General features: G+C 44.3%; 1 protein-coding gene across 2 annotated transcripts in view; it reads left to right on the top strand.

Moving 5' to 3' along the window:
- Positions 1–26,813, top strand: part of LOC139760675 (lachesin-like) — a 46,087-nt gene that overhangs the window by 1,595 nt on the left and 17,679 nt on the right. For both annotated transcript variants that reach the window (XM_071684201.1, XM_071684202.1), the window contains exons 2-4: positions 6,664–7,178; positions 21,300–21,415; positions 26,016–26,223. In XM_071684201.1, the coding sequence (XP_071540302.1) occupies positions 7,100–7,178; positions 21,300–21,415; positions 26,016–26,223 (403 nt within the window). In that variant the 5' untranslated portion in view covers positions 6,664–7,099. The remainder of the gene's footprint in view (positions 1–6,663; positions 7,179–21,299; positions 21,416–26,015; positions 26,224–26,813) is intronic.

Genomic DNA, 26,813 nt, shown 5'->3' with positions numbered 1-26,813 from the left:
TATATATATATATATATATATATATACTTTATTTAAGATACTTTGTCGCTGTCTCCCGCGTTACCGAGGTAGCGCAAGGAAACAGACGAAAGAATGGCCCAACCCACCCACATACACATGTATATACATACACGTCCTTACACGCACATATACATACCTATACATTTCAATGTATACATATATATACATACACAGACATATAAACATATACATATGTACATAATTCATACTTGCTGCCTTTATTCATTCCCGTCAACACCCCGCCACGCATGAAATGACAGTCCCCTCCCCCCGCACGTGCACGAGGTAGCGTTAGGAAAAGACAACAAAGGCCACATGCGTTCACACTCAGTCTCTAGCTATCATGTATAATGCACCGAAACCACAGCTCCCTTTCCACATCCAGGCCCCACAAAACTTTCCATGGTTTGCCCCAAACGCTTCACACACACACACACACACACACACACACACACACATATATATATATATATATATATATATATATATATATATATATATATATATATATATATATATATATATATATATATATAAGTGATAGTTGCGCCTTCGTTAGCATTCTAAAATCATCCTCGTGATTGTCGACTGGGCCAGTGGGGTTTTCACTTCTGCCACGTACATTATGATAATTCAGGAGGTAACGTTCCCTCCAAGTGTCTGGCCGACTCCTATAAAAGTTGCCTTTATCCACGATGCTTCGGCTTTTCTTTTTGGGTTACTGTTCAGGCAGTCTTTATATTCCCAAAAGAAACATTAGCAAACAAACGCCTGAAATGAGCAATATTACTATTTAAAGACTTTGACCCCATTTCCTCGGTAATGCTCGAGGTGCAGAGCAACACCGGCCAGTAGATATGAGTGCCACACTGTAGGTCGTCCTCCACTGTGCACAGCTATACCAACTGTTCTTCACGATGATAACACGCGTGAAACAGATTTATGGAGTTCGTCTTCCATTAGATTTAAGCAGGTGAGTTAGGATGAACCATCGTCTTAGCAAAACACAACATTTCACCTTAGGAAGATCAGTTCATAGTGTGTTGTGTGGTGATGGGTTGTGATTGGTGGAATGCTGTGTGTGGTGGTGGTAGCGTGATTGGTCGCGTCTTGTGTGACGGTAGGTGTGAGAATGGTGGCGTGTTGTGTGGTGGTGGTGGGGGCGTGACTAGTGGCGTGTTGTGTGGTGGTGGGGGAGTGACCAGTGGCGTGTTGTGTGGTGGTGGGGGAGTGACTGGTGGCGTGTTGTGTGGTGGTGGGGGAGTGACTGGTGGCGTGTTGTGTGGTGGTGGGGGAGTGACTGGTGGCGTGTTGTGTGGTGGTGGGGGAGTGACTGGTGGCGTGTTGTGTGGTGGTGGGGGAGTGACTGGTGGCGTGTTGTGTGGTGGTGGGGGAGTGACTGGTGGCGTGTTGTGTGGTGGTGGTGATGGAGGTGTGAATGAGAACGGTCGTCTCGCCTCATAACTGAGCTTAACGTGAAAAAAAAAGAGATAAGAATGACTTACTGGGAGCCTCTGCCGGCTCTAGCACTCCACACGTAGTTCGAAGATTTGTGTGGGTGAAGTGAGACGTCATTACCGGGGTATAATAGGTAATATGAGACGAGTATGAACAGGCAGGCTACGCAGAGTGAGGTCAAAGGATTAACCTCTGACCCTTCATTAACACCCCACAACGGCACCGGAAACATTTGCATTAATATTCTATCCAGCCAGACAATGGAGCGGTATTTACAAGACGGGTTCATTACGGTGTAGGTTATAACATTAGAGGTCGGGCGTGGGTCTTGAAGCCTCAAGTGGGGAGGGGAGGGGGGGGAGGGGGCGTGAATGCCTCCTTCGTGTTATTGGTCGGTGAGGGTTAGGGTGAGGAGGAGGAGGAGGAGGAGCGGTGCAGCGTCTTCCTCAGGTGATGTGTCGGATCCTAGGGCCTGCCAGGCCGGCCAGCACCGGGATCCTGGGGCCTGCCAGGCCGGCCAGCACCGGGATCCAGGGGCCTGCCAGGCCGGCCAGCACCGGGATGCAGGGAGGCTGGACAGCCATGTGGTGAAGCTACCGGTAAAACCTGAGGAAGATTATACTGGACCTTTATTAGACGTTTATGTTGTGGTAATAAGTCTCACGGTGGAACTATTAATCCATCTGTTATACATACAATTAGGTTACGTTACCGGACTCCGTCTATTTGTAGTTGCACAACGAGAGAAAAAATCACATTTGTCAAGGTTGCGTCATCGTAGTATGATGTCGACCAACTTCCACAGCAGTGGTGGTACTAGACCAAGATTATGGTGTACGTACATCTATTCATGACATAGCAAGCATGGCTATAATCACCATAATTCTTTGGATTACGTACAAGATGTTGCATCGGAAAAATAATCTGGTCATCAGTAATTTACGGTGTATAGAAGGTCCACGTTTCGATATTCTAAATTTCGTAAATCATATTATGTGTATCGTATGGTCTATATTTTCTCCATCGTATTAATTCCTTTTATGTATTTCTAATTATGGTAACTGCCGGCAGTCCTCGCTGACCAGTCGTCCACCGAGTTCTTTATACCGTTATCAGTCAACATCCTGCACGAGTGTTCACGGTGTCACCCGTCCGTGTGGGCGGCTCCAGTGAGGAAGCGTCAACTTTATGAATTACTCAAATTTCTCACCGACGTTGTTGGGTCTGGTGAGGTTGTGTTGTGGATGTAAACTGAGGATGCGAAGTTTTTCCTGACGTCATCTTTTATTTTCCTCTTTTCCTGTGTGTAGGTGCAGAATGCGAGGTCTGGTAATGACCAGGAAAGCTTGCACGTCCCACAAATATCATTCATAACTCTCACTCGCTCAAACATCATCCCAGTGTTATGATTCATTCCATCAAACATTAGATATAATCAGATCCATTTCACAGGATTCATCGTGCACGTTATCTCTCTCTCTCTCTCTCTCTCTCTCTCTCTCTCTCTCTCTCTCTCTCTCTCTCTCTCTCTCTCTCCTCCTCCTCCTCCTCCTCCTCCTCCTCTCAGCTCCACACGTGGCTGTAGGTCTGTTCTACACCAGGAGCAACACAAGGGAGAATGACGGTATCGTCCACTTCTCTGTATCAAAAGAATCTCGATATCCAGCAGATGTACAGAAAATCCCAAAATAAATAAAAGAAAATTCTATCGTATGTTTCACTTTATATCATTATTCTTTCTATCGTATATTTCACTTTCTATCATTATTCTTTCTATCGTATATTTCAATTTCTATCGTTATTCTTTCTCAGACTTACCGTTGAAGTCGTGTTATAATGGTACAGGATAAAGCGATTGCTCTACGTATGAGAGCTATACTATATAGTGACACTGCGGTGATAAAGTAATTGTTTTAGCTTTTGTGAAAATATCACTGAATGGTTCGACGTGAGGGTTCAGAGGATCGATATTATGCAAGTTTGACAAGATAAGTTTGACAAGAAGACGTCGAGGAAAATCAAAGTTTGTAAGAGACATCGTTCATGGTGCTGGACTTATGCTCTCCCCATCTAATGGTTTTTCATTATATTATAAAAGTAACGAATTTTTGTGGGTAAAAAAGCGAGGACTGACACCCCATCTTCTACCGGTATATATTCATAAAGGAAGAACTTCTTTAATAAAGTTGCTTCTTTTACGGTCTAGACGCCACAATATGCGTTCCAGCCGTCCCAGATACGATCTAGTGGGTAATGGAGACGAAGCATAAGGTGGACACAAACACAAACAAATGAATAAAGAAGAAGAGAACGTAAAGAACTGTACGTCTTGTGGTGACACAGTAACTCAGGTCGTCTGCATCTCACGAGGTAATTCGTCTTGTTGGATGTTTCCGCGAGGTAAGGTCCAGCCTCCTACCCCTTCTCTTTTGAGCCTTTTTTATGTACAAACTTTCTAGGAAAGTCTGCACAAAATATCTCTTCTCCACGCAAGTCTTTCTTCCACGCAACACTGCTTCTATGGAGACCGTCTTTCATACAGTTAAGCTGATCATAGTAATTACGTGCACGACTCAGCTCCACAGTCGTTTCCATATTCATTGCACCAAACCCACCAGGAATTGTGTTTACTGCAGCAGCTTCACGACTTAACACTGAAGATTCTCCGCTAAATTGTTAGACGTCCGACCTAAAGGTCTATGCAACACTAGCAAAACATTTTCCCCAAATCCACACAATGTTCCCATTTTTTCCTTCCACATTTAGAGAATGCTGACATTTAGCAACTCTTAACTTCTCAAAACGCACACATTTTCCCTGTCTTCGTATGAATAAACATTCGCATTACGTCACGACCAGGCGGCGCTTCCACTTGTGTACATGAGTCTCTCTCTCTCTCTCTCTCTCTCTCTCTCTCTCTCTCTCTCTCTCTCTCTCTCTCTCTCTCTCTCTCTCTCTCTCTCTCTCTCTCTCTCTCATAATGTTTATTCTAAGGGGGAGTTGGTCTACGTTTTTAGCAACTGATATGAAAGGTAATTTGAGTATGGATTGCACGTAACCTCGGCTGGTCTCTGAGCACATCGTCAACTCAAGGTCCATCAACACAAATCTCATTCTGGCCCATCATGACCTCTCACACCTCCCACAACTCTCACCGTGACCCATCACCAACTCGTCTCCAGGTGCCTGTGAGGTTGCTTGTGTTACGAAGACTTTATACAAACTTTGCACGGACACAGATGAGCATTAAGCTTTTTCACTCAGCACAGATTGACCTGTGAACAAGGCCATGTCCTCCCCATTTAGTTAACATTCAAGAGGTCCAGTTGAGTGATTTCCCAATTCATTTACTCTTAAGACATTTATGCACATAACATACATGAAGGTAAACCACACTTCTGGCAGATATCATCATTTTTGGAATAATAAGACAAATGCCTCCAAGACGTGTGTCTATATTTTCATAAATATTCAGGAACGTGCGTTGTTCCTATTCAAACTATGTATATATATATATATATATATATATATATATATATATATATATATATATATATATATATATGATGCCACATCACACACACAGCTGATAATTTAGAAGCTGTTACATTGCATATTTAGTCGTATGTTATCTTACTCGTCTGAAGTGTAAATCTGACCGAATCCACATATCTATATTAACACTTCTCAAAACTAATAGAGAGAGAGAGAGAGAGAGAGAGAGAGAGAGAGAGAGAGAGAGAGAGAGAGAGAGAGAGAGAGAGAGAGAGAATATGTCATGATGGTAAATTTCGAGAAAGTTTCGGCTGCCAACTTTGCTTGCGACAATAAGTCAAACAAAACGAATGATTGTAATGAAAGTTGTCACTGGCGGGACGGGAACATTTGTTCATATCTGGGAAGTATGTTAGCATAATGCAGGAGATATGTCTCACAGTGTTAGATGATACCTTATAAAAATACAAGAACGGGGTACGAAAAGGTGAAGACTCAGCCACGGAAAAGTGCAACGAAAAGAAGAGTATTAATGGACGTTATCCTTTATGATTTTCCTGCCTGTGTGTGGTTAGGTGTCAGCGTTCTCTGACTTTTACATGTTACAGAAAAGGCAGTGTTTATCATCATTTTTAACTTACAAGTTCCCTTATCTTTATTTCATCGATATTAACACACTTTCTCTGTTGCCCTCGTCTTATAGTATTGTAAACTGTAAATCATAAGTCATTCTATATCACCAGGAAATTTCTGATGATCATTCAGTTTAGTTTTCTCGATGACTCCTTATATGTTCAGGTTAAAAATGTTTATCGACTCAAAACATATGTATGGCAACGTTTACCAACAACATTTTCCCACAAGCAACACTTGATCGGATGCAATATTCGAAATCACCAACTCTTAGATTCCCAATCTTTGCCTCTAATCCGCCGTAGCAAAATGAGACAGACAAATGGAAAGAAGAAATATTCCAGACCGAAAACAAACAGGTCAGGGGAGCAGTATATCAAACTCTTATCATGGTGCGCCCACAACATTCTTTAATTTAGATAAGAACATACAGAGAGGTACTTCATCAAGTGCACGGGAAGGATGCGACCGTAGTCCCAGGAGTCTGAAGCTGGACTTTATTTCATTAGCAGTTGTCTGTCTGACGTGCCAGCAAAAGGGAGGTTGGATGGAGGCTTTTGACTCGACGGGGCGACAGAGGAGCGGGAACCAAGAAGGAGGAAGCGGAGGATGATGGGCAGCAGAAAGGGGAACAGTGTGTGGCAAGGACGAGTGGAAAGCAAAAGATGATTGAGAACGCACGATGGGGCAAATGTGACAGTGGGTATAGTTCATAGCATGACAGAGAATGGAAGGTTGAACGGTCAGGTCTGGAAGGTTAGGCGAGCAGGTTTAGAAGGATTGACGTACAAGAATGGAATCCTGGACAGGCAGACTGGGATACGAGACCAGGTGCATGTGAGTGACAGACTTGGATTTATTGATATCTTTATAAATCTGTACAGAACAAGAATTATGACTTTTTTCTGATCCCTTGTGCTCCCTCAATGCCTTTAATGGTATTGCATATTCATATCTAAAGATATCTTGAATATGAAATAATCAAATGATAAGAGTGTTGGGCAAAGAATTTTATTAATACTTATTAATGTTGTGTTCTTTTCTCTTTACTTCCAGAAACTGGGTACGATTATATGAGCAACGCCTTGTCATAGAAAGTTCGAAGCAGTAAATGATATCAAAATATTGGAGTTCACAAGTTTGAATCAATACCGATTCAAAACACTGGATGGATTAGGATAATACTCGTGCAGAGCTAAGTCAGGCAGTTCCTCAGCCAGATCCAGTTGTGGTGACAGACATTCACGGAACTCCAAAGTTTCTTCTCGAGAGAAAAAGCTCATCATGCGCAGGACGGTGAGGTCCCTCCACCTGATGTGAATCATCATCCATTCGAGTTCCTTGTTGTGTACACCAAGTGAGTGAGCGCACTGGTTTAGGCCTGAAGACAAGCCTGGACCGTGCGAGTGATTGAGCTGACAGACAAATTATGAAGAAAGAAGGGATCGTCCATCCTTCAGGTAGACCTCAGCGTCAGATGGGTCTTTAAGGAATGAAACTAATCAAGATGGTTCAGCGTCCCGCAGTGCTGTCCGTGAATCTCGCCTTTCTGACTATTGCATCCTTAGGAGGTAAGTCATATAGCATTTTTTAGCAGTGGTTAGGGCCATTAATTCTATACAGCCAGAAACAAACTTAACTGAATAATTCGTTTCGTGTTTAACGAGCAAACCTGGTTCTCTGGCAGGGCAAGTTTAGTCACGTGATGGACTGCTTACTTCCTGTCGTTAATCCAGAACAAAAAGTTTTGCAACGGAAGACTCTCTCTCTCTCTCTCTCTCTCTCTCTCTCTATATATATATATATATATATATATATATATATATACGCATGTGTGTGTGTGTGTGCAGCACCACCGCGGGTGGTAATACCGGATCCCCCCTGTCGTAGCCAGCCCTCTACTATGAAGGGCAGTTGTCGCCAGCCTTCCAGCATAGAGGGCAGTCGTCGCCAACCCCCCAGCGTGGAGGGCAGTCGTCGCCAGCCCTGGTGCCTCTTCATCACCCATATCGGCGCCGCCCGGCAGGAACCACTCTAAACCTAAACACTTTAACTGGGCTTTATGTTTATCGGTAGCATCTCCCAGTGGGGGGCCACGTCTGGATCTTCCAGTGGGGGGCCAAGCCTGGATCTTCCAGTGGGGGGCCAAGCCTGGATCTTCCAGTGGGGGGCCAAGCCTGGATCTTCCAGTGGGGGGCCAAGCCTGGATCTTCCAGTGGGGGGCCAAGCCTGGATCTTCCAGTGGGGGGGCCACGCCTAGATATTCCAGTAGGAGGCCACGCCTGGATCTTCAGTTTTTTGTCTTTAAACAGAACTGTATTTTACCTTTTATTGACGACATGAACGATTACCATCAAAGTAAGATATTAGATTTGGTTGTTTTTGAGTACGTCTGTGCGCGTGTGCAAATAGATATCAAGAAGAACCTGTGAGCCATGTAATGTGCAGGATCTCACAAAGAAAAGAAAATTCTAAGAAGCAAACGATTCGCAATATCCCGTCGCTATGGGGCACAGTAGGTACTCTTTTATCGGCCAGCTCTGAGGGGAAGATGAACAGCTGGGTTGTCTGTAAGCCGACTGTCCAGTCAAGAAGTCGTACCCAGGTGGGCTCGTGTGTGATTCATAGTCAGTAATGCTGACCGCTACACCGTGGAGACTCATGATACACACTTCATATACCTATAAATGTATCCTCCTGGGGAAACTAGGCTTCTTGTATTTCTGAGCCTGACTCTCACTAAGGCCAGTATACTTAAGCGTTGTAACGTCGCACGTAAGGGTTGTAGTAACCATCGTGCTCAAGGGTCGTACCGCCGTACTAACCGGGTAGGTGTGAAGGGCAGTAAGTTGTCTCTCAAGCGTACCAGCCTATATAGACTCCGTCAGCAGGAGGAACTCTTTACCTTTCATGACGCTGAAAAGCAGTTCATAGTCGGTAGGGTTCTGAATACGTATATTGATCGTGTCCGCGTCTGGCCCGGGCAGGGGCGCCCTGGTTACGTTTCAGGTAGTGGCACACATACAGCAAATGTTCTACAGAACTACTAGAGGCCTCATGTAGAGGCGTCGTTGGTTGCCGGAGTCAGGATCCTGTATACAGGAGGAGGTTACACTGAGATGTAGTTCTACAGACAAACCTCCTCTTCCAGCAACAGTCCTATGGCAAGTGCGCGCCCTCCTGCTCCCGACACACACCCTAGTGTCTTGGATTTTGAATTTCAAAGTTCATTCATAAGAGGAAGTGGATCCCATGTACAATACAGTGAGGTGCCTGCATTACAGGATTACCAGATATGGCTGACGACACACATGTAGGAATTCATCAGCAGTGTTCCATACACAGTATCGCCAAATTATAACAACTTCATTAATACATTGTTGGTGTCTTGGAGTTCCCATATTATCCCTCGTTCGATCATTTTCTAACTTTTCATCTTCGACTGGTTCTTTGGTTCAATATCTAATGTTTAGTTTTCGTACCGTGCCTGCCAGTTCTCCAGCCTCACATCTTGCACATCTTATCATTTGTTGTCTTCATATGGACATTACGCTTCACTTGACTGCCCCACTTTATCGTCTTCGTTGAACTTTCTAGTCTTATTGTGTTTTTTTTATACAATGATTTTCCTCTCACTTACATGACCATCTCTCGCTCAGCTCTTATGTAATCTCTTAGAGATATTACCTGTCTCTTGTTTCTGCCTCTAAGTGTATTACCTTGACTGGTTTTATATATATATATATATATATATATATATATATATATATATATATATATATATATATATATAATCTTTTTATACTCTTTGCCATTTCCCGGGTCAGCGAGGTAGCGTAAGAACAGAGGACTAAGCCTTTGAGGGTATATCCTTACTTGGCCCCCTTTCTCTGTTCCTCTTTTGGAAAATCAAAAAAAAAAAAAAACGAGAGGGAAGGATTTCCAGCCCCCCCGCTCCCTCCCCTTTTAGTCGCCTTCTACGGCACGCAGGGAATACGTGGGAAGTATTTTTTCTCCTCTATCCCCAGGAATTATTCATATACGCACACACACACACACACACACACACACACACACACATACACACACACACACACACACACACACACACATACACACACACACACACACATATATATATATATATATATATATATATATATATATATATATATATATATATATATATATATATATATATATATATATGGAGGGATGTCTGATCATTATCTTGTGGAGGCTAAGGTGAAGATTTGTATGGGTTTTCAGAAAAGAAGAGTGAATGTTGGGGTGAAGAGGGTGGTGAGAGTAAGTGAGCTTGGGAAGGAGACTTGTGTGAGGAAGTACCAGGAGAGACTGAACAGAATGGAAAAAGGTGAGAACAATGGAAGTAAGGGGAGTGGGGGAGGAATGGGATGTATTTAGGGAATCAGTGATGGATTGCGCAAAAGATGCTTGTGGCATGAGAAGAGTGGGAGGTGGGTTGATTAGAAAGGGTAGTGAGTGGTGGGATGAAGAAGTAAGATTATTAGTGAAAGAGAAGAGAGAGGCATTTGGACGATTTTTGCAGGGAAAAAATGCAATTGAGTGGGAGATGTATAAAAGAAAGAGACAGGAGGTCAAGAGAAAGGTGCAAGAGGTGAAAAAAAGGGCAAATGAGAGTTGGGGTGAGAGAGTAGCATTAAATTTTAGGGAGAATAAAAAGATGTTCTGGAAGGAGGTAAATCAAGTGCGTAAGACAAGGGAGCAAATGGGAACTTCAGTGAAGGGCGCAAATGGGGAGGTGATAACAAGTAGTGGTGATGTGAGAAGGAGATGGAGTGAGTATTTTGAAGGTTTGTTGAATGTGTTTGATGATAGAGTGGCAGATATAGGGTGTTTTGGTCGAGGTGGTGTGCAAAGTGAGAGGGTTAGGGAAAATGATTTGGTAGACAGAGAAGAGGTAGTAAAAGCTTTGCGGAAGATGAAAGCCGGCAAGGCAGCAGGTTTGGATGGTATTGCAGTGGAATTTATTAAAAAAGGGGGTGACTGTATTGTTGACTGGTTGGTAAGGTTATTTAATGTATGTATGACTCATGGTGAGGTGCCTGAGGATTGGTGGAATGCGTGCATAGTGCCATTGTACAAAGGCAAAGGGGATAAGAGTGAGTGCTTAAATTACAGAGGTATAAGTTTGTTGAGTATTCCTGGTAAATTATATGGGAGGGTATTGATTGAGAGGGTGAAGGCATGTACAGAGCATCAGATTGGGGAAGAGCAGTGTGGTTTCAGAAGTGGTAGAGGATGTGTGGATCAGGTGTTTGCTTTGAAGAATGTATGTGAGAAATACTTAGAAAAGCAAATGGATTTGTATGTAGCATTTATGGGTCTGGAGAAGGCATATGATAGAGTTGACAGAGATGCTCTGTGGAAGGTATTAAGAATATATGGTGTGGGAGGCAAGTTGTTAAAAGCAGTGAAAAGTTTTTATCGAGGATGTAAGGCATGTGTACGTGTAGGAAGAGAGGAAAGTGATTGGTTCTCAGTGAATGTAGGTTTGCGGCAGGGGTGTGTGATGTCTCCATGGTTGTTTAATTTGTTTATGGATGGGGTTGTTAGGGAGGTAAATGCAAGAGTTTTGGAAAGAGGGGCAAGTATGAAGTCTGTTGGGGATGAGAGAGCTTGGGAAGTGAGTCAGTTGTTGTTCGCTGATGATACAGCGCTGGTGGCTGATTCATGTGAGAAACTGCAGAAGCTGGTGACTGAGTTTGGTAAAGTGTGTGGAAGAAGAAAGTTAAGAGTAAATGTGAATAAGAGCAAGGTTATTAGGTACAGTAGGGTTGAGGGTCAAGTCAATTGGGAGGTGAGTTTGAATGGAGAAAAACTGGAGGAAGTGAAGTGTTTTAGATATCTGGGAGTGGATCTGGCAGCGGATGGAACCATGGAAGCGGAAGTGGATCATAGGGTGGGGGAGGGGGCGAAAATTCTGGGAGCCTTGAAGAATGTGTGGAAGTCGAGAACATTATCTCGGAAAGCAAAAATGGGTATGTTTGAAGGAATAGTGGTTCCAACAATGTTGTATGGTTGCGAGGCGTGGGCTATGGATAGAGTGCTGCGCAGGAGGATGGATGTGCTGGAAATGAGATGTTTGAGGACAGTGTGTGGTGTGAGGTGGTTTGATCGAGTAAGTAACGTAAGGGTAAGAGAGATGTGTGGAAATAAAAAGAGCGTGGTTGAGAGAGCAGAAGAGGGTGTTTTGAAATGGTTTGGGCACATGGAGAGAATGAGTGAGGAAAGATTGACCAAGAGGATATATGTGTCGGAGGTGGAGGGAACGAGGAGAAGAGGGAGACCAAATTGGAGGTGGAAAGATGGAGTGAAAAAGATTTTGTGTGATCGGGGCCTGAACATGCAGGAGGGTGAAAGGAGGGCAAGGAATAGAGTGAATTGGATCGATGTGGTATACCGGGGTTGACGTGCTGTCAGTGGATTGAATCAAGGCAAGTGAAGCGTCTGGGGTAAACCATGGAAAGCTGCGTAGGTATGTATATTTGCGTGTGTGGACGTATGTATATACATGTGTTTGGGGGGGGTTGGGCCATTTCTTTCGTCTGTTTCCTTGCGCTACCTCGCAAACGCGGGAGACAGCGACAAAGTATAAAAAATATATATATACATATATATATATATATATATATATATATATATATATATATATATATATATATATATATATATATATTATCCCTGGGGTTAGGGGAGAATACTTCCCACGTATTCTCTGCGTGTCGTAGAAGGCGACTAGAAGGGGAAGGAGCGGGGGGCTGGAAATCCTCCCCTCTCGTTTTTTTTTAATTTTCCAAAAGAAGGAACGGAGAATTGGGCCAGGTGAGGATATTCCCTCAAAGGCCCAGTCCTCTGTTCTTAACACTACCTCGCTAATGCGGGAAATGGCGAATAGTTTGAAAGAAAAAGATATATATATATATATACATATATATATATATATATATATATATATATATATATATATATATATATATATATATATATATATATATATATATATATATATATTACAACTCAGCTGTAAATATGTAACAAATTGTGTCCCAGGTTTTAATTAGAATGTAATCATATTGTGCACATACATTTCATTTATCCAGATCTTTTAATCCTTTAATCTCATTTGCGCCGAAGTAATAACAGAATACATGAATTGGTGCATAAAATCTAAATGCATATATTTTTTCAAGACACAGATTACCCATCTCGATGACCTTACCAATTCATAGACCAACTGTTCATGCTGAACTTGAGACCACTTACCCACAGCCTCCGACATACAGACAGCCAATTCGTCAATACGACCGAGATTCCAGGATTCAAAAGTTCAGAATTGTAGATGCTACAGCGTAGGATGAGACTGAGATATTGGTGGCAGATGTGAGCGACGACACCCATGACCGTGGCACAGTCTGTCCCTGTCCGGAGTTGGCATAGTACCAGGTCCAGGATGGCTGACCACTCTCCCGAGCCAGAGGAAAGGAAGTCATCAGGAAAAAACAGCTTTGAAGATATCTTGATGCATTCTAAGATACCATGATGCATTCTAAGATACCATGATGCATTCTAAGATACCATGATGCATTCTAAGATACCATGATACATTCTAAGATATCTTGATGCATTATGAGGTACAGGGACGGCAGAGTAGGTGTAACTGACTTGGAATTGAGAAGGTCAGCACCTCATGCTGCAGTGTGGCGCCTCGTGACGGACTTCTTTGGACGTGTTGTGGCACATATGACATCACGTCAGAGCCACGGATGTCAAAGTCATGAATGAGTCTACAAAGTAAAAACTTAGAAGAAAAATCATTACAAATGTGATCAAGTGTTCCGAAGACGGTAGCCATTTTGGATACTGTGTGAGAGATCACATGCAACACACACGGTATCAGAAAAACCTTCACTCACGAAATCCCAAAGTTCCCTGTAACTCAGCTCTTAATTTTGGGACCATCTTTGTTGTCCTCCTCTGACCCTCCTCCATCATCTCTATGTGCTTCTTTAGGAACGGTGGCTAAACTTGAGTACCTTATGTACGTAGGAAAGCTATTATGATATTTCCAATACGATGGTTAGGTATAGGACTGTTCTGGTATTTCTCTGGACGACCGCTTATTAGAACAAGTCGATTGTGTTCCGAATGGCAGTCCGTGGTGGTGTGGTGTCCTGGGGGAGGAGGTCGCTGTGACGGAGGGATGGCAGTAGTTTATCACCAAAATGCCGTGTGAGCTGACGATGTTGGTCGCAGAGGATTAATGGGTTCAGCAAGATGAGTTTCGCTTCGTACGTGGTGTAAGATGGGTCCAGGATGATTTTGTATGCCCTTTTCTTCACGTGTATGTGTATGTGTGTGTGTGTGTGTGTGTGTGTGTGTGTGTGTGTGTGTGTGTGTGTATGCGTGTGCGTGTGTGTGTGTGTGTGTGTGTGTGTGTGTGTGTATATGTGTGTGTATGTGTGTGTGTGTGTGTGTGTGTGTGTGTGTGTGTGCGTGCGATAACCTCAATGTTATCAACAGTTAGTCTTCAGTTTGAGTGGCTGTCATTCACGAGTACAGAAGACACTTGCCACTTTTGCTGTCGACATTTACAACCAATTGTTAGTTAGGTACAGGATAACACATGATCAGAAGCAGTTATGAAGTAAGTTGTGTAGCGAACACGACAGATCGCTTCATTGATAGATTAAATAAAAAACAAATACTAAACATCATAAGGCAAGACTGATGTCAAACCAAATGACCAAATAATTCATCTAACGTAGCTAAAAAGGACTCCACAAATCCTGTGTTTATATGATAAACTTGTTGAACCAAGCGTAAAACGTCAGCTAAGCTGGGGATACAGACCTGGGATTACAGGCTCAGCTTTACAATGTGTGCTGAATGACCAGGCAATAAGGTGCTAACCCCAGCCTGAATGTGAATGTCATGATGACCTGGCTGGCCTGTCCTCCAGCAGAGCGCTGCTCTGGCCGAGATCACCTCCCTCATCACGGTGTATGAATCACTTCCCTCATCACGATGTATGAATCACTTCCCTCATCACGGTGTATGAATCACTTCCCTCATCACGGTGTATGAATCACCTCCCTCATCACGGTGTATGAATCACTTCCCTCATCACGGTGTATGAATCACCTCCCTCATCACGGTGTATGAATCACCTCCCTCATCACGGTGTATGAATCACCTCCCTCATCACGGTGTATGATTTACCTCGCTCAGTGCAGGGCGGGTCTGTGCTGGTGTGTGAGCGTTCCATGTCAGTGGTGTGGTGTTGTGTGAGCGTCGTGGTTACTTTCTGTTGTTTGTACGTTCATATCTGGCCTGACCGTTTATTTTTAGTCTGTGCTCGTTTTTCTCATTGAAAGTACATCATTGATCTGTGTGCATATATATTTTTTTTTGTCTGTAAGCGTTACTTTCTTCTCTATGAACATTTATCTTTGGCATGTGAACGTTTATCTCTGGTTGGTGTACGTTTATCTGATCTGTGAACGTTTATCTCTGATCTGTGTATGATCATATGTGTCCGTGGGCGTTTTATATCTGGTGCTAACCAGGTCTTGCCTGTGACCTGTGCATATTACAAGTGTGGAGATGCCTTGGACCTGTCATGAACATAGGTATATTCTGAATGTAAACAGACTTGGTAATATCATATATATATATATATATATATATATATATATATATATATATATATATATATATATATATATATATATATATATATATTTATTTATTTCTTTTAAACTATTCGCCATTTCCCGCGCTAGCGAGGTAGCGTTAAGAACAGAGGACTGGGCCTTTTTTGGAATATCCTCACCTGGCCCCCTCTGTTCCTTCTTTTGGAAAATTAAAAAAAAAAACGAGAGGGGAGGATTTCTAACCCCCCGCTCCCTCCCCTTTTAGTCGCCTTCTACGACACGCAGGGAGTACGTGGGAAGTATTCTTAATCCCCTATCCCCAGGGATAATATATATATATATATATATATATATATATATATATATATATATATATATATATATATATATATATATATATATACGTTAGTTGTCTTCTGCATATATCACACGTCTACATCTATATACGAGGTGATCATTAAAACTCCACTTCACGATAGATGATCGTGCTGGTAAAAGTTCTGTATCGTTCTTATATCATCGAGAATTCCTCCCTCATTTTCCTAGAGTTTCTAACAGTTTCCCAAGACGAGGATGTTCCTCTGGTGACACCTGTCAACCCATCATACATGACACTCACTACCATGATGATAATGTCAGGCAGGGCCGTGTGCTTCTCTGTATGTATACAAACAAGAGAATTTCTTTTTCAAATTATATATTGAAGAAAAATGATAGGAGAACGAGAGAACGAGAACAAAAAGAATAGATGTGTGTGTGTGTGTGTGTGTGTGTGTGTGTGTGTGTGCGAGTGTGGGTGTGTGTGTGTGTGTGTGTGTGTGTGTGTATGATTATATAATAGTTTTTAGTATCTAAGATATCTGACCTTTCCTAAAGCACATCCCATATTAATGAATTAGTTCTTCCTGGCAGTTCTGAGCACATCCTCCACACTGGCGCACTGAGCGAGTGAAGATAATGCTGACCTGGGAAAGCTCAGGGGCCACTGGGCTCTCCCCTCCTCAGGTCCATTAGTCCTCACGCGTCTGGCATTTCTGTAAAATTCTCACTGGGAGCCACTCATGCACTTTCCAACATGACAAAACTTTCATGAATTAGGCAGGGTGATCTTTCCTTAGGACTTAAGACGAGCAAAGTCTGGATAGAGACGTTGTAAGGACGTCCGTGGCTCCGGCTTATATAGAGATCCCACACAACTCACTGCCTCGTTATCAGCACCTTCGTTCCGCTGATGTTTTGGCTCAGGCTCAGCGGACAGAATACGTCAGTGAGGTGATGCCGGCCACAGCCACACAGATTTGCCTCAACAGTCTCATCCGGGAACATTATATAAGCGAACTCTTGACTATCAATATTGTCTTCCAAACTTCGTATAAGAAAGTGAAACGTTAGATCATCTCTCGTGTGAATTATTCTGCAAAGATAATCCCAAACTCAGTCATACAGGGAATCACGAGTAAGAGTACTGGTAATGTTGGCAATCTATTGAACAATTTGAGGAATTACAAACTGCGTCTGAAGATGTATGATCATATGCTATATAATATCATCTGTCATGACAGTAAACCATCATACGTGACCCTGCTCATCATACAGCTCCTCTACTGACTGAACCTTCACCTACCCACTGTCTTACCTAGACCTCCCCACTCCGTCAACCTGAGTTCCCTACTGTCTCACCCAGACCTTCCAAACATTTTACCTAGATGTCTCCACTGTCTCGCCTAGACCATCCCACTGTCTCGCCTAGACCATCCCACTGTCTCGAGAAAAACAGTAATACGTAGATGACGTAGTTTCGTGACCAGTTTGGTTGTCATCGCAACCAGAGTGTTCAGTTATGGGCCATCCTCTCACCTGACTCCTTAAATCAGTTACTCAGTAACACGGATTGTTTTTAACCCGGCCTCTCTAAGAGGAGAGTCTGGCTGCCTCTTTCATTAGGAAATCTTCCTTCCTCTCGACACAAAGTTTACCAGATCTTTAACTCCGCAAAACTGATTTCACTCAGCTGCTCCAACTTACGTCACCGTCCTTCCCTCTCACCGCTAATCAGATCAACTCCTATTCTTCCTCCTAGACGAGGATCCAACATTTTGTATGCCACACCCTCATAGGCAATGTACGGTAATGTAAATATCAGAAAATAACTAACCCAAAAACTTTATTCTTCTTAAGAATAGTTTCAAAACAGTACCTATTCTGACAGCCACCCCCGAGTGAGCCAACTGACACACTTGCCTCTGTAGACCTCTCTCAGCCTTCTTTCCCCTCTCTTCCTTCCTCCCTCCCTCCCTCCAGCCTCTCCTCTCACACATGAAATCGAGTTACCTTCACTTGTTTAGCACTGGCCTTCGTCTGAGGTTAAGCAAAGCACCTCCATGATAATGTTACGGAAATGACCTAAACTTGCTAAACTAATCTCTTAATAACTGAGAAAACTTGTTTACCGATAAATAGATGTTTCCAGGAGACACAGTAAACACTGTTGTCAATGTTCCCTCCGTGTTATCAAATTTGGGAACATCTTTTCCTTTTTGTTTATTTTCAGAACTTTCCAAACTCGCTGCTTCATTTATTACAAAGAACAGGTTATTCGTTATATCCCCCATACATGCTGCTCATCTCGCGTATCTTGCAAACAAGATCAACCATTTACCTAGTGGACGACAACACGGTTCTGGCGTCTGTTCAGAAGTCATAAGGTCACCGAGATTCGCATTCCCTCGCGAGACCTCGTCCACACAGCGAGGGGCAACGCTCAGCAAGTCTCCCTCTTGGGCTGGTTGGTGACGGCTCTCATGTGATAACGAAAGAAAATTCTTGGAAAATGAGAAGTGATAACTTTAACGGAGGGTGAGGCACCAGCGGGCGTGTGTGGTGTATGGGAGCCCTGCAGGTGTGAGGTACGAGCGGGCGGTGCGGTGTATGGGAGCCCTGCTGGTGTGAGGTACGAGCGGGCGGTGCGGTGTATGGGAGCCCTGCAGGTGTGAGGTACGAGCGGACGGTGTGGTGTATGGGAGCCCTGCAGGTGTGAGTACGAGCGGGCGGTGTGGTGTATGGGAGCCCTGCAGGTGTGAGTACGAGCGGACGGTGTGGTGTATGGGAGCCCTGCAGGTGTGAGTACGAGCGGACGGTGTGGTGTATGGGAGCCCTGCAGGTGTGAGTACGAGCGGACGGTGTGGTGTATGGGAGCCCTGCAGGTGTGAGTACGAGCGGGCGGTGTGGTGTATGGGAGCCCTGCAGGTGTGAGTACGAGCGGACGGTGTGGTGTATGGGAGCCCTGCAGGTGTGAGGTACGAGCGGGCGGTGTGGTGTATGGGAGCCGTACTGGTGTGAGGCTAAACAAAGTAGCACAGAAGAACCAAAGGCAGAGCACCACATCCATAGTCCACCTGGAAGTGTTCCACACGACAGCGAAGTTATTCATACATCATAACAACTGACTTGTTGTTAGTTGTATGTACTGACTCTTACAGGAACTGTTGTGCTTGATTCACTGGGAATGGCGCGTATAGTTTTATTACTTCTATTGTTTCTTTCAATCTTGAAGTATTATGTTTAAAAGATAGATAATATCTGAGGCACTATCTGGGCTTACACGGATTTAGTTGAGAAAAATAAAGTTTATGAAGAAATGACCTACTGATGGCCAGAGCTCCTCCTCGAAGCTCTCCACTCGAAGGATTCACTCAGTACGTGGGCTTCGTGCGAGCGAGACAGTTCAGGTCGTGTGGGCTGGCCTGGTCCCTGCTGGGTCTGACTCACGCCCGTCGCCAACTTTTGTTTTTGCTTGAGTGGAGAAAAGTAATGTTCCAACTACCTGTTTCTGTCTTACTAAACAAGATTTTAATTCTGGAGAGAGAGAGAGAGAGAGAGAGAGAGAGAGAGAGAGAGAGAGAGAGAGAGAGAGAGAGAGAGAGAGAGAGAGAGAGCAAACTAGCAGAGAAGTGTTTTTTGATTATAACTCTCGAGGGAGAATGAATATAACATACAAGAATCGACTTCGAATTTCATACAGGAATTTAAACCTTCAAGTGTGGCAGCAGTTGTTGTCATGATGGAACTCTTAAAATTGCACAGTCGCATCCATACATTAAAGTTACTCTAACGTTTCTTCGAATTTATCACGGCGTCCATGAAAAGTAAATACATTGTAATTATCTCTACGGATGGCGTGTGTTGTTGTTGTGGTGATGGTGGTGGAGGAGCATGGGCGGGGAACCACAGCAGGACGGAGGGTTAACTTTCAACGGGAAATTTAGTTTGGCGGCCACGACGACGATTTGCTCAATACAGTGACTTAGGAAACTGTCCATCGCAGGTTCCCCTCCTCTCCCTGCAGAGCCACAGACGGACGGATCCCAGCGTGGGTTCCTCTACTCCCTCCACTGCTCCTGACGACGGATCCCATCCTCAGCGTCCTCTTGCCTCCCTCACTGTCACTGGTCTTCGTCTTCACTTTCTTTGAGTGCGACTGTAACATCCACTGTCATTTCTCCTTCACTCGCTCTTATCTTCCTCTGTTAACTGGTCCTTCTCTTCCTGTGGCACTTCGTCTTGGTTTGACCTTATGTCATCCTTCTCTTCCTGTGACACTTAGTCTTGGTTTGACCTTATATCACCTTTCATTCCCCTTTCACCTTCACTAACTACTTTTGGTAATAACAATAGTTAAGAGCAATTCAGGAGCCAGTATCGAGAACGTGATTGGTGAACAATAACATGATGACAGTGATACACACAGCCATGTAATCACCTCACTTTCTTCCTTCTATCTTCTGCGTTCATTTAGTATTTACTTTATATTTTACTCTCTGACCTGTGACGATTTATTTCTTTTTTCTTTTTCATCTCCTTTACCTTGTTTCCTACATTTGTTATCCTTCTCTTATCGTCTTAGTTTCCGTATCTCTCTTTCTTGCTGAGGTAAGCTCTTCGCTTCCGTCCTTCCTGCATTCTCTCTGTTCTTTTCTCTCTCCAGTCCCCTTATTGCTATGTCCATTGTCCTAGTTATGCATAGACACGAGGGAGTGGAGACCACGCGTGCGCGCAGATATATACGCACACACACACACACACACACACACACACACACACACGCGCGCGCGCGCGCGCGCGCGCGCGCTTACGTCTTCAAGTGCCTCAGGCATGGATACACACGCAGACACATTCATGTCACAACCTGGGATTAAACTCTCGGCTCTGTCATTGATAACACACGAGAATTGTGAATATTTCATGACCCAAATATTCCCCTGTGGCTCTCAGGTTTACTCTCCCACATCCAGCCTTACCCTCTGTCGGGCCCTACACTCTACCGTCACTCCTCCTCCTCTGCTTAATCTCTCTATACACTATTGACATTCCCTCTTCTCCTGCTCCTCCTCACTTCTTAACTGCCACTAATGCCTCGCCACCACAGGCCCCTGCCATATAGTCTCTCTCTCTCTCTCTCTCTCTCTCTCTCTCTCTCTCTCTCTCTCTCTCTCTCTCTCTCTCTCTCTCTCTCTCTCTTTCTCTATCTATCTATCTATCTATCTATCTATCTATCCTTAACATTCAATTACGTTCTCCGGCCATTACCTCGTGAACTATCCTCCTCCCGATCTATTGACCTTTTAGTTCACTAACATTGTTCTGCCTCCCTCCCACCCCCTCTCCCCCTCTCCCCCTCACCCGCCTCCCTCCTCCTCACTCCAACACGCCTCCTCCCTCCCTAACCCTCTATCACCTCTCACATGTCGTCTTGCACTCCCTTTTCCCAACTTGCTGTTTGTTTCCCAGATGTAAATGCAGATAGACAGATGAAGACAGCTGGCTGCTCCCCCGTACCCGCCGCTGCTGACGTTTTTAGTATCAAAGTTCTCTCGGGAACCGAGACGTTCACTTGGCCACTTATCTGAAGCCTCTTTCATGCTGAAGCGTTCTGTTGCTCCACAAGAAGTTTGCCCTTCAGGAGGGCTATCTCACAAGACTCTCCTTCACACCCAGGAAGCAGCGAAGACGTGGACCTGCCGAAGTTCATCGAGAATGTCCCTAACATCACCGTGACCGTTGGAAGGGATGCTCTCCTGCCCTGCACCGTCGAGCAGCTCAAGGGCTTTAAGGTAAGGGTCAGCAGTGACCTCAGGTTTCACAGTGCGAGCCACAACCAAGCGATCTCCCTCACACAGCCAGGGAAGGACCGCATACCCAAGGTAAGGACTCTACAGCCCACGCAAGGACTACTTACCTAGGATACAGATCAGGTAAGTTGCACCACCCAGGTAGAAACCACACACACACATACACACACACACACACACACACACACACACACACACACACACAAGCTACACACTTCAGATAAGAACAAATACCTGAAGTAGGGGCCACACTCCCCAAGTAAAAACACATACGGACAAGACCACACAGTTAATAGCCTCGCCATCCCACCCTAGTTAATACATAACATTAGCTAAGTGTTGCAGATCCCAGCTAGCAATCACACATCCCAGCAAACGGCCAGCTCTTAGCCTAGAATCAGAGAAGGCTAAGTTTAAGTTAGGCCTACACACCCTAGCAAAAACCACACACTTCAGCCTGTTGACCTTCAGTGTGGCCTACAACTTGCATAAAACTTTCCGGATTGCTGTTCCTCGAGCAAGAAAATAAATGGCAGTTCTCTGAAAGTCTACAACACTCGGAGGCAACAGCTTCATGCATTGCTTATAATGATCAATATTTCAGAGAGAGTGTGAAGTTCAGCGGTGGTGTGATTGATCAGTATGGTCGAGACCGGTACACAGAACCTTGCCTGCAAGATTGATCTGTGTTCGTTTAGATTCATTTCTTGATGTTTCTGAGTCCCACAGCGACATGTAAGGAATAGACATTATTTCGCCTTGTTTGCCTGTCTGTCTGCAATATAAATGACGAACATGCAAGAATAAGATCACTGAAAGTGATACACAACTTAGTGTAATAGATCCAAACCTGGGATCATTCTTACATGGAAGGGTCATCTATCATTAATTGATAAAGCTAGTTAATCATGACACGTCGGGTCAAGCTTGGGCAGGTCACGCATAACGGGAGATGAGGTTAACGATGGATGTGGTCCGTCCCTCTGGTAATCAGGTGGTAAGTTTAACCTGACTGTGTTACAGGATGAACTCAGGATCAGTCACTCATCCTGGGTCATGTCTACCTTAGGTAAAGTTTACTTGATCACTACAACCACAACCCAGATAGTGACCTCACCAACACATGGAAGGTCACCACCCCACTCACTCTGTTCACACCCTGGCCTCATGACTAACGCATCACGCTCTATTGGACTTTTACCTTTCAGTTTCAGAATCAATATATGAAACTTCATGATGTATCTTGGGCTGTGGCCCTGACTGACGGGGTAAGAAGACACAGCAGAGAGTGCTCTGTCCCCCGTCACTGTGGAAATGATGATATTCCAATCTTTCTTCAGTGGCACTAGTGATCTATGATATAAACTCCACTATACAGTGGTACACATTTTGTACATAATGATTATATTGTACAGTTGAGGCTAGGATTGGTATTGCTCCTCGTATGTAATAACTTATCCACCACTTGTAATTACTAAGCTATACAATATGAGGAAAGAGCTTTGCACTCGTCAGGCCCCTATTGTGTGTGTGTGTGTGTGTGTGCAGAAGACTCGAGGACAAATGACACTAAAGCCACAGTATCTGATACAGATCCTCACCCACGTTGATGAATCATGATTGGAACAAAACCTTTACTTAGAAATGTCATTAGTCGAAGTCACTTCATTTCAGTCTGGTTAGTCCTGCATATTTATAGATTTATTTATGTAATCACGAGGGTAACTCAGGTAAGGTCAGACTTAACGCACTGGTCCGTGTTTACATACTGCACGGTGACTAATCTTTTGTTGAAGGTCAGAGTTAAATGTCATATGCCACAACATGGATGGGTCTCTTGTGTCTTCGCCATACGTAAGGTTAAAAGGTTAAGAAAACGTTGTTGCCATTAACGTTTCCTTAAAGAATCGCTCATGGTATATCTTGGTTACTCATGATGCACCTTAGTTAGGATTTGCTTGCATATCAAAGAGCTCAAAGGTCAAAGTGGGTCATAGTTCGCATGGCTTAGGTCAGTACCCTAGTCACGGATGTGGTCAGGACGACTCCTCGCTCTCCGGTCATCTAGAAGGTGACCGTTTTTAGAGTCAGAAACCCTGCAGGCAGTTCCTTAACTGAATACATCAGCCCATCATCCTTTTCTGTGACATTTTGTTTCTAAGTATATTTCATGGTGCAGTCTGCCACATGCTCAGGAGCGCCTGGCATGCTTTCAGGAACATAGTTAGGTAGCTTCACATGCGTCTGAAGATTCAGAGTAACATTCGCAGCTAAACTGTACAAAAACAAAAGTTAACCATTCCTTGACACCATAAACCACTGGTGTTACCACTCTTATCTTGTTTCCGAGCGAACACAACTCCTCTGGAACATCTTTTTTAACCTCAACTCCCATATGAAAGAGTGTATTAATGACGCACGTCGCTTCCGTGGATAAGTGTAGTTCTCAAGAGAATTTTGGCGTCAGCGTCTTAAACTCTTTTGTCTCCTTTAAGATAGACTCAGCACCAAACTGGACGTAAGATTAATGGAGGCGTCGGAAAGGATGCTTTAACGTTTTTATGAATGAAAAAATAAATATAACAACGAGCTTATTCCCAGAGTCCAGAAAGGTGGTTGCTGTCTCCCAGAGGACGCCAAGCCTCGAAGAAATTATGGCAGAAGAGACTTGTTTCTTACTCCATAATGCTACATCCTCTACATCCCCAAACTTCGCCAACGATCTCAAGAGAGGGAGATGGAGGATAGGACGCCCCTGGTTTTACTGCTGTTGTTTCTTCTGTTGCATAACTCGAGCAGCAGAAGTGCTCAGTAAGGTGCTGAGGAATCCGCAAAAATTCTTTTTCAGGTAAACAAATGTTTCCTTAAACATATATCAAGTATCATGTATATACCACGTTAACTTGTCTCACGTGGGGAAGACTGTTAACTGTCTGGAATCTTCTGTTATAAAAAAAATCGTTGTTGATCTTCCACAAACAACGAGATCGTAACATGAATTCTCCCGAGACAAGGCATGGGATGGGTAGATGGAACCAAAGAAAAGTTTTTGCAATATCCACAACAACAAAATAAAGTTTTACAATAAAATCTGGTAAACAATCAGATTTTGTGTTCCAGCCAAGTTGTCTGAGGGTTGAAGACTTAGTTGTCCGAAGACCAAACGATAACCAATAACATGTATAATGTTAAAGTGATATACGTAAAGGAGGATGATATGACAATTGGATGTTGATGTTCTGACAGTCATAACTCACGTCATCAAAGCTTCACACATGTGTGTGTCTTCCTCCCCGGCGTCTGCTCCTCTGCTCTGACAACCACCGCTGGTTCTTACCTCTCAGGCTGCAGGGCCTGGACGAGGGCCAAGATTCGTTCATTTTTGAGCTTCGTATCGAGTACCAGGCGCACGTCTGGCCTTGCAGCTTCTGCGGTGTGTTTGGTGCGCGTCGGGGCACCAGGCCCACGCCCCGTCTGCAAGGCTCCGCAGTGTGTTTGATGCGCGTCGAGGCACCAGGCCCGCGCCCCGTCTGCCAGGCTCTGCAGTGTGTTTGGTGCGCGATGAGGCCAGTCCTGGGAACCGGACATGGCAGCTTCATCACTGTCGTGTTTGCCGCCCGTCGCTCACTCCCTTACCTTACGTGGCGAACTTTTGGCATATTTTTGTTGCTTGAGGCTTCCAGGCTCCTCCAGTCTCTTTATCTGTGTAACTCTTTAATTTTGTTTATGTTTATATTATCCTATTTATCTGTCTTCATGCTTGTGTGTGTGTGTGTGTGTGTGTGTGTGTGTGTGTGTGTCATCTATGTCTGTCTAACAGTCTTTATATCTTTACATATTCATACGAATTTCTTTATTTGGTATTTTCTTCCTATTATGGCACTTTTCTGCATATTTTGTATCTAGATCAACAATACTAAAAACGCTAAAGACTACTGGGTCAGCGAATCCTTCTGTATTTAGTAGACAGAATCCTAACCAGCATCTTGACAAGCAATATATTCATCCTCACTCCTGTCTCATGGTAAGTCTTCCTCCTTACTTTGTGTCAAGGCTTGTGATTCTGTGTCTTGGATCTCCTGATGTTCCAGTCATACCACACTAGATGTTGTGGTAACGCGACCACTAAAGTCAGGTCCACCAGGTTCCTTGGTGTCATTAACATTTTCTTGATTCTACATTTGTTGATCTTACAGTCTAAGACACCTTCGTACACATCTGGCCTCCAAAACAGATCATGATATAGACTCGTCTTTTCCCTGTGGATGCACGGTTGATATAACAATCCTTTCATTCATCCAGGATGGCGCAAAATAAACACACCTACGTAACTCGAACTATGCACCAATCCCACTTAAACGCCAAATACAGTATTATGTTTTCCTTCGACTCTCCGAGGCTATTCTGACTTTCTACCTTTTATTTGACCCACAGCTGCTGTAGGTGTTGATGGTCATGGTGGTGCTGTAGTGCTGAGCCTACTTGACCCTCGACCTCTACGTCCGTGGTTGGCATGAGTGTAGGTGGTCATCGAAGCCACCGTAGTTTTCACCTTCATGACGCTTTACGTCTGTGTCGGCAGGTGGCGTGGGTGCAGGTGGACACGCAGACGATCCTGACGATCCACAAGCAGGTGATCACGAGGAACCCGAGGATCGCGCTGCTCCATAATGACCACCGGACCTGGCATTTGCAAGTCAAGAACGTCCGAGAGAGTGACCGTGGTTGGTATATGTGCCAGGTCAACACGGACCCCATGAGGTCCCGCCAGGGTTACGTTGATGTGGTCGGTGAGTGACGGCGCAGTACAAGGTAGGGTGGGATTGGCAGGGCAGGGCTGACGTATAGAAGCTAGTGGTGGCTGGCGTCTCAGGGAACCAGTCCAACAAACATTCCTCTTTCTCCAGGTTTCTGTTATGTATACCAGGACATTGGGGCAAGAGCTCTGTGTATAGCACACCTCACAGTATAGCACACGCCACTTACCACAGTATAGCACATGCCATAGACCATAGTATAACACACACCCTGCACCACAGTATAGTTCACACCTAGCACCAGAGCAGATTACCTTATGCAACTGACGTCCCCGAGAAATTTCGTCAACGAAAAACTGTCCTGCGACAAAACAGAAGAACGATGCAAGTTAGGCTGAGTTATGGTGAGGTCGTGCCCGCGCAGACGTCGTGGTCTAGCTGTTGGTGCCCTCCCCCGGGACCTTGATGTTTCCATGTAGCAAGCCAACGACAACCGTCACCTAAGCTCCTGGGACGGGAGACAGGCTTAGCTAACACGCCAACCACAGTTGTTTACATGATTATGCAAACAGACAACAGGTAGGGACGACATGGGAAATGACAAACAGACAACAGGTAAGGAT

Source organism: Panulirus ornatus, chromosome 37 (assembly GCF_036320965.1).
Source record: "Panulirus ornatus isolate Po-2019 chromosome 37, ASM3632096v1, whole genome shotgun sequence".
Taxonomy (NCBI): domain Eukaryota; kingdom Metazoa; phylum Arthropoda; class Malacostraca; order Decapoda; family Palinuridae; genus Panulirus; species Panulirus ornatus.
The sequence above is the reverse complement of the archived record's forward strand: the minus strand, read 5'-3'. Positions and strand labels throughout refer to the sequence as shown.